Genomic DNA, 15,295 nt, shown 5'->3' with positions numbered 1-15,295 from the left:
CCCACAGGGATCCAGCCCGATCTCCAGCCTCAGAGACAGCCACAGCGTTTGCAGTGCCTTATTGTGGTGACAAACAGGGAGGGAGAAGTGGCTGCCTGACAAAACCAGGGAAGGCTGGTCTGGGAGCTGCTGAGGTCCCTCTGGGCACACAGGTGGTTGAGTCACCTGGCAGAACTGGCTCAACTGTTTAATGACTTTACTGCTTCTAGATAACCCAGAGCATCAAAGATGTGCTCTTTAATTCCTTGCTTTTGCCCATTTCCAGCCCTCTGTAAACAGGAGTGCACATGAGGACTTCACATTATAAAAGATTTGTACTGATGTAGACTGTGAAGATTTCTTCAAATCCCATTTTTAAAATAAGGATTTATTCTTATTTCCCTGTATTTAAAGAGGATTATTTAACTCTTCTCTGAAGTGCTGCCTGCTCCTCCAGTGGAGTACTTTAGCGTGTGCTCCAGAGATGTTAAACTCCCTCTGAGCTGAGGGAGGAGGAGTGTGGAGGTGGTCACTGGGTGTCAGGCGATGTCTGTCTGCCAGACTGGGTTGGAGACAGCTGGAATGAGCTAAGAAGGTGGCTTTTGATCTCTCAGCCCTCCTTCAGGTGCCCTCCAAGTGCTTCTGTCCCTGAACACTCGGGACACGCTGCCCCAAGACACCTGGAAGGGGAAGCAGATGGGTTCATTGCTTTCAAGGACCCTTTTTGTCCTGTTCTAGCTCTATTTACTATTTTTTTACTGTTACACGAGGGCGGCCGCTGTGCAAGAACTGTTCCTGGTGGACAGAACTCCTGGGCCAAGCTGCGGAGTTTGACCTGGACGATGCCATTCCCAAACTGCAGCTCCTCAGGGACAAACATTTGGCATCGAGTGCTTTGAGCAGGCCATTGCCCTGGGCACTGTGGCTCCACCGAGGCCTTGTGGTGCCTCCTGCAGACCCCGCTTTGGGCAGGTGAGGCTGGAGAAACACCGAGGCACAGATGGAGCAGCGGGCTAAGAAAGACGAGGAATTCCCAGCCGGCGCCTGTGGAGCTGAGGGCTGTCTGCCATAACCAGGCTCTGGACGTGACCCAGCTGTGCAAAGCCGTGACCAGTGCGGGAGGATGGAGCTGGCAAAGTGCTCTTTGAGGTGATGAACGTCAGTTCTTCCAAGGCCAGGACGGACAAGCGGTCACTGTCCCTCTGAGCCGGCAGCAAGTCCCACAGCAGCAGCCTCTCCCAAGAACCGGGACCTTCTCGGTTTTCCAAGCCTTGGCCCAAACCGCGGTGGTGCCAGCCCTGCGTGAGCCCCGTCCCCGCGCTGCGCACGCTCCTCCCGCCCGGCAGGCGGCGCCCGCCGCGCCCGGCGGAACCATCGAGAGCGGCGCGCGCCGCCCCTCTCCCGCGTGTGTCCGCCCACGTGACAGGGAGGGGCTCCCCATTGGCCGCGCCGGCGGGGCCGGGCGCGCGCCCCCGCGGGTGTAAGTGCGCGCGCGGGTGTGCGCGTGTGCGCGCTCAGGTGTGCGTATGTGCACGTGCGTGTGCTCAGGTGTGAGTGTGTGCTCAGGTGTGAGTGTGCGCTCAGGTGTGAGTGTGTGCTCAGGTGTGAGTGTGTGCTCAGGTGTGAGTGTGCTCAGGTGTGAGTGTGTGCTCAGGTGTGAGTGTTCGCTCAGGTGTGAGTGTGTGCTCAGGTGTGCGTGCGCATGTGTGTGCGCTCAGGTGTGAGTGTGTGCTCAGGTGTGCGCGTCTGCTCAGGTGTGAGTGTGTGCTCAGGTGTGAGTGTGCTCATGTGTGCGTGCGCTCAGGTGTGAGTGTTCGCTCAGGTGTGAGTGTTCGCTCAGGTGTGCGTGTGCTCAGGTGTGCGTGTGCTCAGGTGTGAGTGTTCACTCAGGTGTGTTTGTGTGCTCAGGTGTGTTCGTGCGCTCAGGTGTGTTTGTGTGCTCAGATGTGTTGGTGTGTTCAGGTGTATTTGGTATGTTCAGGTGTGCTTGTGCGCTCACGGGTGAGAGTTTGCTCAGGTGTGTTTGTGTGCTCAGGTGTGTTGGTGCGCTCAGGTGTTCCCCCGTGGCATCCCCACGTGTCCATGCCGTACCTGTACATCCCGGAAGGTGCTCCCGCGTGTGCAGCATCATCCCGTGTGTGTGCCCGTGTGCCGGTGTGCCCGTGCCGTGTTCATGCGTGTCCGTGTACCGGCGTGTCCCGGGAAGCGCGCAGGGCTGTGTGAACGCCGTGCACGGGGTACCTGTATGTGTGCCCAGGTGTGCCCGTGCAGCATTCCCGTGTCCGGGTATCCCGGAGAGCGCTCACGCGCGCACCCCCGGCATGTGTGGGTCCGTGTGAGCTCTGACACCGCGTGTGGGTGTCAGGGTGGCGCAGACCCCGCGCTGACCCCGCTCTGTCCCGCTCTCCCTCCGCAGGCCCTCTCCGTGCCCGCCATGCAGGCCTTGCTGAGGAGCTGCCGTCTCCCGGCGCTGGGCGCCCGTCAGCGCGGGACCAGGGCCCGGCACGGTGGCGCCCCGGGCAGGGCCAGGCGCCTGCTGCTCTCGCAGCTCTTCCAGCCGCTGGCCCTGCCCGTGGGCGGCCAGGTGGGCTCCGAGGGCCGGCCCGGGGAGCCCACCTGCCGCAGCCAGCGGCTGATGCTGCAGGGGGGGCTCATCCATCCCACCAGCCCCGGCTGCTACTGCTACCTGCCGCCCACCGTCCGCGCCATGGAGAAGCTGATCAAGGTGATGGACGAGGAGATGCGGGCCGTGGGTGGGCAGAAGCTGAACCTGCCCAGCCTGTGCTCGGCGGAGCTGTGGCGCGCCAGCGGCCGCTGGGACCAGATGGGGCCGGAGCTCTTCCGGCTGGTGGATCGGCACGACCACGATTACTGCCTGGGCCCCACGCACGAGGAGGTGGTGACGGCGCTGGTGGCCTCGCAGAGCGGCCTGTCCTACAAGCAGCTCCCGCTGCGCCTCTACCAGGTCACCAGGAAGTTCCGGGACGAGCCCAAGCCCCGCTTCGGCTTGCTGCGCAGCCGGGAGTTCTACATGAAGGACATGTACACCTTCGACAGCTCCGAGGAGGCGGCTCGGCGCACCTACGAGCAGGTGTGCGCTGCCTACTGCCGCCTCTTCGCCCGCCTGGGCCTGCCCTTCGTCAAGGTGGAGGCGGCCACGGGCAGCATCGGCGGCAGCACGTCCCACGAGTTCCAGCTGCCGGCAGACATCGGCGAGGACAGGCTGCTGCTGTGCCCTCAGGGGCACTTCGCGGCCAACGTGGAGACGCTAAACGGGGAGCAAACCTCGTGCCCCGCGTGCGGGGAGAAACTCGCCGAGACCAAAGGCATCGAGGTGGGGCACACGTTTTACCTGGGCACCAAGTACTCCTCCGTCGCCAACGCCGTCTTCTCCTCCGCCGAGAACAAACCCCAGCTGGCAGAAATGGGCTGCTACGGCCTGGGCGTCACTCGCATCCTGGCGGCCTCCATCGAGGTGCTCTCCACCGAGGACAGCATCCGCTGGCCGAGCCTCATCGCGCCCTACCAGCTCTGCTTCATCCCCCCCAAGAGGGGCAGCAAGGAGGAGGAGGAGGGCGCGGCGCTGCTGGAGCGGGTGTACGATGAGCTGGCCGAAGCGCTGCCCCACCTCGCTGGCGACTCGGTGCTGGACGACCGGAGCCAGCTGACCATCGGCAAAAGGCTGAAGGATGCCAAAAGGCTGGGCTATCCCTACGTGGTGGTGGCTGGGAAGAGGGTCTGCGAGGACCCCCCGGTCTTTGAGGTTTGGAATCAGAATGCCAGCGAGGTTTTGTTCCTCACCAAAGAAGGCGTCATAGAGCTGCTGAGTAAAGTGCAAGTCCCTTAAATGCCTCCTCTCTGAATCCGTCATCTCTGCAGCAGTGAGTTCATCTGAGCAGCCCTGGCGATGGCTCTGGGTGAGCAGAGGCAAATCCAGCTCACGTCAGAGCCAGCCGCGGCGTCCTGCACGTGTGCAGGGTGCTGAGGTTGAGCTGGAATCAGCCCACATTCCCCCACAGGGTTGGAGACGTTCCTCCCTCTGGGTACAGCTCCCTGGAAGCTGCTTTTTCCAGCACTTGTAGCCTCGTGTGGCTGTGGGAGCACTGGCACAGCCATCCCCTCACTGCCTGGCAGGACAGACTGGCCATGGCCTTTGTCACAGCACAGCCAAAACTGCCCAGGGCGACAGGAGGGCTCCCCTCGCTGCCTCGTTCTCAGGAAGAAGGATTCTAAGAGAGATAAAAGAAGGTGACTTCCCTGTGTTTGCATTTCTTTGGGAACACCCAGGTCCCATGAAGGTGGAAGCTTGCCATGGCAGGCCCCAGGGCTCCTGTGAGGAACTGCTTGGTGCCATCCCAGCAGCACTGACGGGACAGGGAGCTGCTTGGAGGGGGTCACCTCACCCTGTGCCACAGCTCCTCGGTCTGAGATCTAGAGATCATGATCAACACTGTAATAAAATCACGGAATCGTTTACGCTGGGAAAGGCCTTTAAGATCACTGAGTCCAGCCATTAACCTGAGCTGCCAAGGCCACCACTAACCCGTGTCCCCAGGTGCCATATCCACTGCCCGTTAAATCTCTCCAGGGATGGTGACTCCATCACTTCCCTGAGCAGGCTGTTCCAGTGCCTGACAACCCTTCTGAGGAAGAACTTTTTCCTAATGTCCCTGCTGGGCAGAGCGGGTGGTGGTGGTGGGTCGAAAGGAGTGGGGCCGGGGCTCATGGGGGTGCCGGTGGGATGCCGGGGCCGCTCGGGGCCGGGATCGAGGCAGGGGAGGGTGGGATGCCGGTGCCGGTGGGATGCCGGGGCGGATGGGATGTCGGGATTAGTGGGATGCCAGTGCCGGAGCGATGCCGGTGCCGATGTCGGGGCGGGTGGGATGTCGGGACTGGTGGGATGCCGGTGCCGGTGCCGGGGCGGGTGGGATGCCGGGACTGGTGGGATGCCGGTGCCGCTGCCGGGGCGGGTGGGATGCCGGGACTGGTGGGATGCCAGTGCCGGAGCGATGTCGGTGCCGATGTCGGGGCGGGTGGGATGTCGGGACTGGTGGGATGCCGGTGCCGGTGCCGGGGCGGGTGGGATGCCGGGACTGGTCGGATGCCGGTGCCGGTGCCGGTGCGATGCCGGCGCTCATCGGAAGGAGCGGGGCCGGGCCTGACGCGGCGGGGGCGGTCGCAGGCGGGGCCGGGCGGCAGCAGGAGGAGCGGCGGGAGCATGGCGGAGGCCGAGCGGGACGGCGAGCCCGGAGCCCCGGCGCCGCCGCGGTACCGGGGGGCGCTGCACCCCGACACGTGGGAGCAGGTGAGGCGGCGGGGCCGGGCGCGGGGCCGGGCGGGCCGAGCTCAGGGCGCTGTGTGCGTGTCCGTCTGTCCGTCCCCAGGAGCTGGAGGCCATCCCCATGTTCATGAAGCGCTGCCCGGCCGAGATCGACGCGGCGCGGCAGCCCGAGCTCGCCTGCCTGCAGTCGATGCTGTTCGACGAGGAGCGGAGCCCCGCAGGTGCGCCCTGCCCTGCCCTGCCGTGCTCGGCGTGTCCCTGCCCCAGCCTGACCCCGCTGTGTCCCCGCAGAGCTGGCCGGGATGTACAAGAACGAAGGGAACGAGTACTTCAAGGAGAAGGACTACGGGAGAGCGGTGGCCGCTTACTCGGAGGGGCTGCGGAGGCGGTGCGGGGACGCCGAGCTGGACGCGGTGCTGCTCACGAACCGGGCGGCTGCACATTTCCACTTGGGTAAGGGGCCTCCGACCGCCTGGGAACGCGGCTCCGCGATCCACAGCTGCTTTGCCTCCCCATTTGGGGTTTCCTTTTTGCTTGTTTTGGTTTTGTGATAGCTTATCCGTGAGAAGGAGACGCCTTGAACCCTGAAGACCTGGCTCGCTTCAGGACATGGCTGCGTGCAGGGTTTGTTCTCTGCTCCTTCCAGCTGTCACCTGCTGCTCGAGCCTTGGCTCCAGGACAGGGCAAAACCAGTGGGTTTTAGAATCATAGACTAGTTTGGGTTGGAGGGGACCTTTAAAGGCCATTTGGTCCAACTCCTCTGTGAGGAGCAGTGACATCTTCAACTAAACAAGTTTGTTCAGAGCCTGGCCTTGAACGTTTGCGGGGATGGGGCTCCTACCACCTCTCTGGACAACTTCTGCCAGTGCCTCACCACTCTCATTGTAAAAAAAATTCTTCCTTCTATCTAGTGTAAGTCTACCCTCATTTAGTTTAAAACCATTACCTGATGATCTTGGTGGTGTTTACCAGCCTTAATAATTCTGTGACTCTCTTACAGCTGCCACCATCCTACCAACAGGGAAGGTGTTGTGGGCCTTTTAATGCTGCTGTGTGTTGCAGCAGGGAGGTGACCTGCTCACACCGTGTTATTTACCTGTCACCTGTGTGATTGATCCCTGTCCTTTCACTTCTTGTTCTTAGTTTGCTCTTTTTTTTACCCTCCTCTCACCTTGCTGTGATTGTAGGAGCACTGAATTACAGGGTCTCTGCATAAACCTTTTTGTCACCTCGGTGTCTGGTTGATTTTAAATATAAATGAAAGGTTCTGAGTACTTTTACTTGCTTTGCAGGTAACTATCGTTCTGCTCTAAATGATGCCATCCAAGCCAAAAAGCTGAAGCCCACCCATCTCAAAGCCATCATAAGAGGTGAGAGTTAAAGCTGGTGTAGCTGCATGGAGCACGAGTCCTTTCCAAACACTTGGCTGATGTTAACTTTGCTGATTGTGCTGTTATTGTTACCAGCCCTGAAACACTTCGTTGTTACTTTTGCCTTGCTTCCTTGCAAGTTTCTGGGTGTGTAATAATTGTGTTTATAAAGCTTAAGTTACTGTGAGTGGGCATCATAATTTGTTTCTGGACAGAATTAATTTCAGAAAGGGAAAGCAGTTACTGGACGAGATCTCTTCACTTGTTGTTGCTGTTTCTCCCCAAAACAGAGCTCTGCCTTTTGCTTTGCATTTTCAATCAAAATATCCTTTTGTTCTTCATCTCCTATATCTGTCAGAGGCACTGCACCCATTTCTGTTGAGTACAGGATAACTTTTCCTCTTTTCCACAATACTGGTTTTGGGATCTGTTCTTTTTTCCCACTCCGTAGAAATCCCCCTTTTATTTTTCCTAACAAGACAAATACCAAAATGTTAATTACAATGATAACATTTTGTTTGGAACAGACACTTTTAGCATAATTCTGCTGATTTCTGTGTGATTGTAAGAACTGATTAAATACTTTAAATTTTCTTCTCAACTGACCTGCTGGAAGTTTCTGGTTGAACATGACCACAAAATACAAAATGTTGAGTGCAGACGCACTAAATGTGCTGAAGCTGTCTTTATAATCACCACCTTTATAGTTGTACACTGACTCCAACACTGGAAAGTTACAATATTAAACTTACAATATTTAATCCTTCCAGGAGCTCTCTGTCACATGGAGCTAAAGAATTTCGTGGAAGCAATAGCATGGTGTGAGGAAGGCTTGCAAATAGACTCAACAGAGAAGAAGCTTGTGGAAATGAGGGCTAAAGCTGACAAATTAAAGGTAAGGATGAAGGCAGCCTGGCATCTGCAGTGCTTGTCTCGTTGGGGTCCTTGGAGGTCTCTGAGTAGTGTGGTGTCCCCAGACAGGACTGAGTGCTGCTCCCATGTGCTGTGTGTTGGGATGTGCAGGGGAAGGAGCTGGAGGGGACCTTCCTGGGGACCCAAACTGATTTCTCCACCAGGAGAAAATGTCAGGGAAGGGCAGTGATGGGCACTGACCTGCTCTGTGTGACCTCGGTGCATCCTTTTCTTGCCTGTAGCGAACTCAGGAGCGGGATGCCAGGAAAGCAAAGGTGATGGAGAGCAAGGAGCAGTGTCAGAAGGAAATCTTGCTTGCAGCTATAAAGGTGAGTCGCTGAGAGGAGTCAGTTTTGTGTGGTTTGGGGCTTTTTTAAGGGCTCTCTCGTTTTTCTCTAGAAGTTGGTTCTCATACATTGGCTTTTGAGGGCTGGAGCAAAAAAAAAATTGAGTTAAAACCATGATTCTCCAGGTCTGCATGGCTCCACCTCCCAGCTGTCTGTATTTCAGGTACCAACTAATGCAAAATACAGACCCAGTGTTAGGAGATGGGCTGGGCTTTGTGAGTGCTCTGGCTGCTGGGCTGCAGCATCACATCAGCCCAGTGAACCTGGCTTTCTTTGCTGCCCACAGGCATTAATTCTGTGGAAGAATAGAAGATAACTGTTCAGTAGAGTAGAGGAGGGAATCAGTTCTGGATCTTCTCCTTCCTCAGTGAAGGTTTAAACTACATTAAAATATCTGGGGCTCTTACATACAGATCTCTTCTGCTGTTTTCCTTTTTCCAAGGAAAAGAGTGAGCTTTCTTCAGTTCTCTGAAAGATGATGTTCTCTGAAAGATGTTCTCAGGAGCTCGTGTGTGTAGTTGCACCCTGTAGTGATGCCCGGCAGGCCACAGAGAAAAGGATTTTAGGTGCATCCCTTTCCACATGTTTTCTCCAGCTCTTCTCTCCACGTGTGGGTTCCTCTGGATTCCCACCTCTCCTCATTTGTTTATGGGAGTCTGGATATCTGGCTGAGCTTCTGAATTCTACTGGGAAGCCCAGTGACCTGAGTCTGATACTGTGGGAAAGCTTTGGCATGTTTAGGAGCTGACTCATTAACAAGAACAACATAATTTGACTTTTTATCGACTGCTAATTTTTTGTTTTCATTCTCCCCACCATAACTGTTGGATTTTTAGTTGGTTTTTGGTCTTTCCCCTCCATCCCCTCCAGGAAAGAAATATCAAGCTGGTTCTTGAGCCTTCAGATGAAGAAGAGGAAGTGTCAGATGGCCTGGCTGAAATATCCTTGGATGGGTTCCATTCTGGCAGTGCCACGGGGGCAAAGGTGCACTTAGATGCTGATGGCAACCTGAGCTGGCCTGTCCTCTTCCTGTACCCTGAGCACGAGCAGACAGATTTCACCATGGCTTTCCATGAGAACTCCAGGTAAATGCACTGCCAGCAGCATTCTTGCACTGAGGAGGCGTTTGAGCAAATAGAACAGGCAGCAAGTGAAACACTGCCATGCTGGTGGAGCAGTCCCAGATTTCTAATCACACAGCTGACCCTACTTTTGAGCAGGAGGCTGCACTAGAGGGCCTCCTGAGGTCCTCTCCAACCTGAATTATTCTGTGATTTACCTAAATTTATGCTGCAGACAAACATATTTAGCCAGGGTGACTGAAGGGGCTTGCAGTGCAATTACTCAGACCAGTAATTAATTAGTGTGACCCGTCCACATGTGTAGATTTTAGAGATTCATTAAGGTGCCATTTCAGAGCTCTTCAAATATATCTCAGGAAAAAAAAAAAGTTAATAATTGTGAAAAGCTTCTAAAGGGGATCTCTCATAACCAGCAGTGACCCCAAAGTTCTCCTCAGGGCCTTCAGCAGATCTGACTGAAGTGCTGCAGACCTTTCAGACTGGGAGTGACTGGCAAGCTCAAAATTTCACTCTCCTTTGATGTTAATTTCAATTTCTTATCTTGTAGTGTTAAACAGACTTGGAATTTGTAACTTTTTGTTTGTTGGAAGACATATTCCTCAGATCTATTAATAAGTTTAGGACTTAAAATTACAGTGCAAGCAGGTTGGTAAAATTGTAGTACTTTTATGGTCGTGTTCACTGTGCCTTTTTGTGAATAAAGGAAGTGGAAAAAGATTTTTAGAATAAACTGGCCTCCCAGCACTCCTCAAGTACCAAAATAAAGAAGGCTTTGACACACAGACATATTCTCATCACTCTGATCTGGTGAAGCATGGGACTGTGTCAAAGGAAAATCCATTTTAGACAAAATGCAGGGTGTTTATTTGACATCTTTTTCAGTGTGGAAATGTGAAGTTAAAAATAATTTGTTGTTGGACTGCTCAAATTTGAAGCCAATAACCTGAGTTACAGGACCTTGGATTCATTGGGAATTTTTTTTTTTTTTTGAAGGGAAGGAACTATTGGTGATCTAAACTTACTTTCAAATCTATCATTTAATTTGATAATATATTTTTGCCATCATTCAAATGCAAGTATACAAGTTACTGAAGCTGAGCACTTTGTCTAAGCTGACCAAGTCTATTTTGGCTTCTAGGTTTATTGATCATTTAATGGTAATGTTTGCCGAGTTACCTCCTTGGGATTTAGAAAAAAAATACCTTCCCAACAATCTTGAGGTGAGAAGTTTGACTTTCCTTTAATTTCAGGGTTGTTGTGTTGTGGGTTTTTTATTTCTGGAGTGAGAAAGTGCACAGCTCTGAGAGTATGAAAGTGTTGGCATCTGTTTACTGTGCACAGATGTGAAACAAGAGAGCTACCCTCACTTATAAACTCAAACATTGTGCACACATCCTGACAGAATTGACTGACAAAAATGGAAGTTGTCTTCCACTTACATTGTATTTGACAGAAGGTATTTATAGATACTGCTTAGATTCCATCTTTGTAACAATAATTAAGATTTAAGTCATCAATCTGATAGGTGGCCTGTTTTTTTAATTGCATCGTGGAGTTGCTCAATACAAATAAGAAAGTGTTATTTTAAAAGTAATTTATTTTCAGAACTAAGTGGAGTTACTTGAGCAAATAATCTAGATAGTATATCTCTATTAACACTTTAGCAAAGGAGGGTTGTGAGTTGGTGCAGCAGGTTTTGAGAATTTTTCTGAACTTGTACGTAGAAGGATAGGAATGTTTATTTTTAATTTTCCACTTCAGTATCATCTGTGCCAGGCAGCAGCAGCACAACCCTGTGTACAGTGAACAGACAGGTGCAGAAGGACAGTGGCTGTGTACTTTTCTAGGTTAAACCCTGTGTGTATTTACAGACTAAGGCACCACTGCTGGATTTTAATCTCATAAATCAACTCTGTTTTGTTCAAATACCTCTAAACCCACTCATTAATCTCATAACAGTGCTGTATTTCACCTGTTGAAATGCAGCTCTTAGATTTGGATTGATTGCCTGTAAAGCATGAGAACAACCCGTGTATTTTGCCTTCCTACTGGGAGAGCCTAAGCTGGTTTGTACAGGGAAAACTTGGAATTCACACAAACCAATTTCTGCCTTGCTGAATTTTGCATCCAACAGTCAGGTCAAGCTACAGAGGTTTGATAAACCCCCAGCTGATAATGGTGTGCTGTTACTGGCCTTTCAGCAGCTTGGTACTTCCCTTCATGTACCTTAGGCATTTACTAATTCCTCAATTTTTTTTTTTTTCCAGCTCTATTTTGAAGATGAAGAAAGAGAAGAAATGTATGAGGTGAACCCAGAGCACACATTGCTACAAGTGCTGCAGCACGAAAGGTGAGGCTGTACCTGTCCATGTCCAGGGGAAAAAAGGCAAAAATATGGGCTTTAAGTCCAGTTTGTTCTTAAATAACTCTTCTCTAACTTAATAGTCCTGCCTCTTGAAGGTATAAAGCTGCATGGATTTTGTGCCTGGCTTTAGTGACTTACATGTGTTTTCCCCCCAAAAAATGAACAACTCTTTCCAGGACTGGATGGAGGTGGGTAAGGGAGCTGAGCAGCACAGAAGAGCTATTCCAGATCCCATCTACACAATGCTACTTTAAAAAAAAAAGGAAAAAAAAAAAAAAAAAAAAGAAAAAGAAAACCAGGCAGCAGCCTCTAAAGAGCATGTTGAAGGTTAACAATGCTCTCGCTGTTCGTACTGCTGTGTGAGCAGCCCCTGGCGCAGCACGCAGCACTGTTCTGCTCTGAAACTGCCTTTAAAGAGTTGTGCTGTTGTTGAGAGAGAAGAATTTGCTGTTTGTGAAGCCAAAAAGTTCCTGTGCAGCCTGTGCTGTTGAGCTGCAGCGTCTCGTAGCTGGCTGGAGCTGCTGCACAGCGTGGGGGGCTCGGTCCGTCACAGTGGGAGCGGGATCTCCGTCACTCCATAAAACCCAGCAGTGTCCATAGGCCCTCAGATTTCAGGCTGTAAGGGCAGTTGCAAAAGAACCCTCCTTCCAGAGGGAGAATAACAGCTGCCTTAATTAAAAGAAGCTGTTGGGAGAGGAGTTGATTCATAAAACACTCCTCCTCAGATGTGCTTAGCCCTGGCTCCGAGAGGCTCTGCTAATCAGCACAAAATCTCACCACCAGCCTTTGGGAGGTCAGTCTTTATGGAGCTGGGCAGGAGTCACTTGCTTTGCAGGACACTGGGCCACCTACAAGGAAGCCAAGGACTCCTTTTAATCTTTGCAGGTATTTTGTAAAGGCCGGGACCCCGACAGTTTTGGTATTTGCCAAGCGTTCTCCTTTCTCTAAGAAATACTTCTCTGGCAAGAAAGTGCATCGACTGTAATGAGCAAGAAAGAAACAAGGAATCCTGTGCAAGAGGCTGCTGTTTGCTAGCCCAGCTCCAGGCTGCAGACTTCTGCTTGAACGAAAATACCTTGCACTCTTCAGGGGAGGAAAATAATCTTGGCACACAGGGAAACTTCCAGGGGAGCAGCATAGGAGAAGGAAGGGCTAACATGAGGGGATTATTTGTTTAAAAGGGAACCCAGCTGGCTTGCAGAAGGTCTCCTCTATGATAGGCTGCATGTGGTTTTGAAATAAACCTGAAGCAGTGCCAAACACTGGCTGTGGTTGCAGTAACAGCAGCTGGGAATGTGCTTCCTTACCTGAGCAAATCACAGATCTGCTCGGAGGTGGGCTGTGGCTGCTGGGGTTCAACAGCAGTGGCCTGGGGAGGTACCTGCCTGTTGCTGCAGGGTGGATGCAGTCAGGTTCATGCCTGGGACTCAGCAGCTGCTGTTTTGTCACTGCTTGGCTGTGCTGCTGGCCAGGCTACAGCAGAGCTCTTTGTTTGGAGCAGTGTTTGACTGACCCTTTTGATACCTCACTGAATGTCCTACAGAACCTGGAATAAACATGGCTATTTTAAGTACACTGACTTCTGCCTAATGAATGAGACAACATTTTGTCTCACCTTGTGAAATACCAGAAAATGACAGACACTGATTGTAAATCCCCACATAACACCTTTATCCACTACATTAACTGGTACAGCCAACACGCAGGGTCTTCTGCACTTCTGTATTAGCGTTTGGCTTTTAATTAGAAGTAATTCTCAATCTCTCATTTCTTTCTCTTCTGCAGGAATACACTGCAGCTTTAGACACAGCCAGTGCATGGGGCATTAGAAAGCTGTTCAGCCATAAAACACTCCTGCTTCAATCACGGAGCCTGGCTGCAGGCAGCTCTAGAGAAAACAATTCCATTTCACTATTCCTAAATTTCTGCACCGTGCACAAACACAGCAAGAGTATCTCCACCCGAGGATGCTGCAGTTTAATGTCCAAAGCTGGGGCTTGCTTTACAGCGAGGCAGCAGGGGGTGGGCACTGTGCAGCCGTCGCCTGGCAGTGCCCTCAGAGGGCAGAGAGCTGGGCAGCCAGGTGGTGCAGGCTCAGCCCGTTGCACACGATGCACAGGAGGTTGCAGAGGGAGGACAGAGCGTGGTGGAGGGCGAAGCGCCGGGCCAGCTGCCCGTAGCTGGGGTTGGAGGCGCGGAGCTGCCTGCGGGGCTCGCTGCCTGCCAGCCCCACCTCCTGCCCCAGCCCGTGCCTGCGCTCCACCAGCTGCAGCTCGGCCACCGTGTCGGAGGCGACCCGCCCGAACCACTGCGTGTTCAGCACCGAGGCGGCGATGCAGACGAGGAAGATGATGATCTGCAGGGAGCGAAGCCCGCCGTGAGCACCTCGCTGGTGTGGTGGGTTACATTTCTCCCCCAGGCCCCCTGGCTCACTGCAGTTTGGGTGCTCGTGGGCTTCTTTTAACCCTGCGTGGATCTCTGTGGTTTGCAAGCCAGCCAGAGGAGCAGAGGAAGGGGTCTGGGCTATGGCCAGCCCGTGTGAGGAAGGGAGAGGCTACCTGGGCCGTGTGCTCCTCGCCGAGCCGCTCGCTGGGGTGGGACATGGCAAACAGGGTCAGGTTGAGGAAGGCACAGGTGGAGCTGATGTGGAAGTAGTAGGGGAAGAGCTCCCGCTGGATGGAGCCGAAGGTGTGGCGAGGGAGGTGCCTGCTCATCACAAACCCTGCGAGGGGGAGAGCAGGTAAGTCCTGGGGCAAAGCCGCCTCCCCTGTGCCACCCCCCTGGGCAGAGAGCACAGCACAGCCCAACCTACCCGCCACGAAGGTCACCCAGACCTGCATTCCCCAGGAGGTGGAGAGGAAAAGCAGGTGCAGCAGTTTGATGGCGTTGGAGGGCTCCGTGTCACTTGCCATGGCGTCCTGGATGGGGACGGGTCCCTTCATGTCAGCCAGGTCACCCCGAATTCGGCGCTGAGCTGTGCTTGCTGCTGTCACCTTGCTGCTCGCAGGGCAAATGCAGTTCAGGTTCACAAACCTGCTTACTCAGGAAAAGCTTTGGAGCTGGCACAGCCCCGTTCCAGCCTCACCACCACACACCCGACCGGGCTGCAAACCCGCTGCTCAATCCCCTCGTATCTCAGGGCAGGGCACTGCGTCAGCACCTGGGAGCCAGATGGTTGGGGTGGACTTTTGGCAAAGTCCAGCCAACGCCCCACTGACCCCTGGCAGCAGGAACAAGCAGAAAGTCAATAAAAAGGGGGAGAGAAAAGCTGTGACAAATTCACCTGGCCACGGTGTGGCCATCAAAGAGGCCTTTTGGCCAGGGGGAAGCCCCGCTGTTTAAAAACAGCAACAGCTTCTGCACTGTTTAACCAAAAGCCTCAAAGGAGCAGGGGGGCTCCCGGGCTCTGCTGCCCCAGACCCTGCACAAGAGCACGGGCAGTGGGTGGAAGGAAGCTTTGAAGGAGCTGCCTGATCCACTGCAAGGAGCGCTCTGAAAATTAATTAAAACAAAGCTTCTGGGAGTAGCCCATCAATACTGCTGCCTGCAGAATTCCTCCTCCTCCTCCTCCCCTCGGCTGGTTGCCTCGGGGCATGAATTACAGCGGGGCTGGCCTTGAGAGAGACACTGCTGTCTAATTCTATCCCACTCTGGCAAAGCAGATAAATATGCCCTGTATTGTGATATATTAGTTCCATGTATTTATTTAGGCATCCATAAAATCAGGCCCTTAAACCTTCTCATGATGGCAGCACACCGGAGAAGGTGCCCACATCCAACCTGGAGTGCTGGCCTGTAAATCCCCAGCTGTATTCATGGCCTTTTCCAAAAGCTTCTTGGTGTTTTGGGGATTTTTCCATCCTCCAGCAGCCCTGGATGGCGGGGGCCTAGGGAAGGCAGCTGTGGTTCTTAGGTGGGGCTTTGTTCCCTGCATCATCCTGGGCAGGAAGGCAGTGGGG

The 15,295-nt window shown here is 53.3% G+C and overlaps 3 protein-coding genes across 3 annotated transcripts; 2 read left to right on the top strand and 1 right to left on the bottom strand.

The window, feature by feature from the left end:
• Positions 1-1,386: 1,386 nt before the first annotated feature.
• On the top strand, positions 1,387-4,453 carry PARS2 (prolyl-tRNA synthetase 2, mitochondrial). The gene is made up of 2 exons (XM_053985164.1): positions 1,387-1,459; positions 2,396-4,453. The coding sequence occupies exon 2, from the start codon at positions 2,414-2,416 to the stop codon at positions 3,824-3,826; it is 1,413 nt and encodes a 470-aa protein (XP_053841139.1). The 5' UTR covers positions 1,387-1,459; positions 2,396-2,413; the 3' UTR covers positions 3,827-4,453.
• Positions 4,454-5,179: 726 nt separating this feature from the next.
• TTC4 (tetratricopeptide repeat domain 4) lies at positions 5,180-12,909 on the top strand. The gene is made up of 10 exons (XM_053985690.1): positions 5,180-5,284; positions 5,364-5,481; positions 5,552-5,713; positions 6,553-6,630; positions 7,401-7,525; positions 7,785-7,871; positions 8,760-8,974; positions 10,110-10,191; positions 11,239-11,321; positions 12,222-12,909. Exons 1-10 carry the CDS (start codon positions 5,198-5,200, stop codon positions 12,319-12,321), a joined length of 1,137 nt encoding a protein of 378 aa, XP_053841665.1. The 5' UTR covers positions 5,180-5,197; the 3' UTR covers positions 12,322-12,909.
• Positions 12,910-12,997: 88 nt separating this feature from the next.
• On the bottom strand, positions 12,998-14,445 carry TMEM205 (transmembrane protein 205). The gene is made up of 3 exons (XM_053985691.1): positions 14,149-14,445; positions 13,895-14,058; positions 12,998-13,692 (listed from the first exon to the last, which is right to left on the bottom strand). The coding sequence occupies exons 1-3, from the start codon at positions 14,276-14,278 to the stop codon at positions 13,393-13,395; spliced, it is 594 nt and encodes a 197-aa protein (XP_053841666.1). The 5' UTR covers positions 14,279-14,445; the 3' UTR covers positions 12,998-13,392.
• Between the last annotated feature and the right edge of the window lie 850 nt (positions 14,446-15,295).

Source organism: Vidua macroura, chromosome 9 (assembly GCF_024509145.1).
Source record: "Vidua macroura isolate BioBank_ID:100142 chromosome 9, ASM2450914v1, whole genome shotgun sequence".
NCBI classification, from domain to species: Eukaryota; Metazoa; Chordata; class Aves; order Passeriformes; family Viduidae; genus Vidua; species Vidua macroura.
The sequence above is the reverse complement of the archived record's forward strand: the minus strand, read 5'-3'. Positions and strand labels throughout refer to the sequence as shown.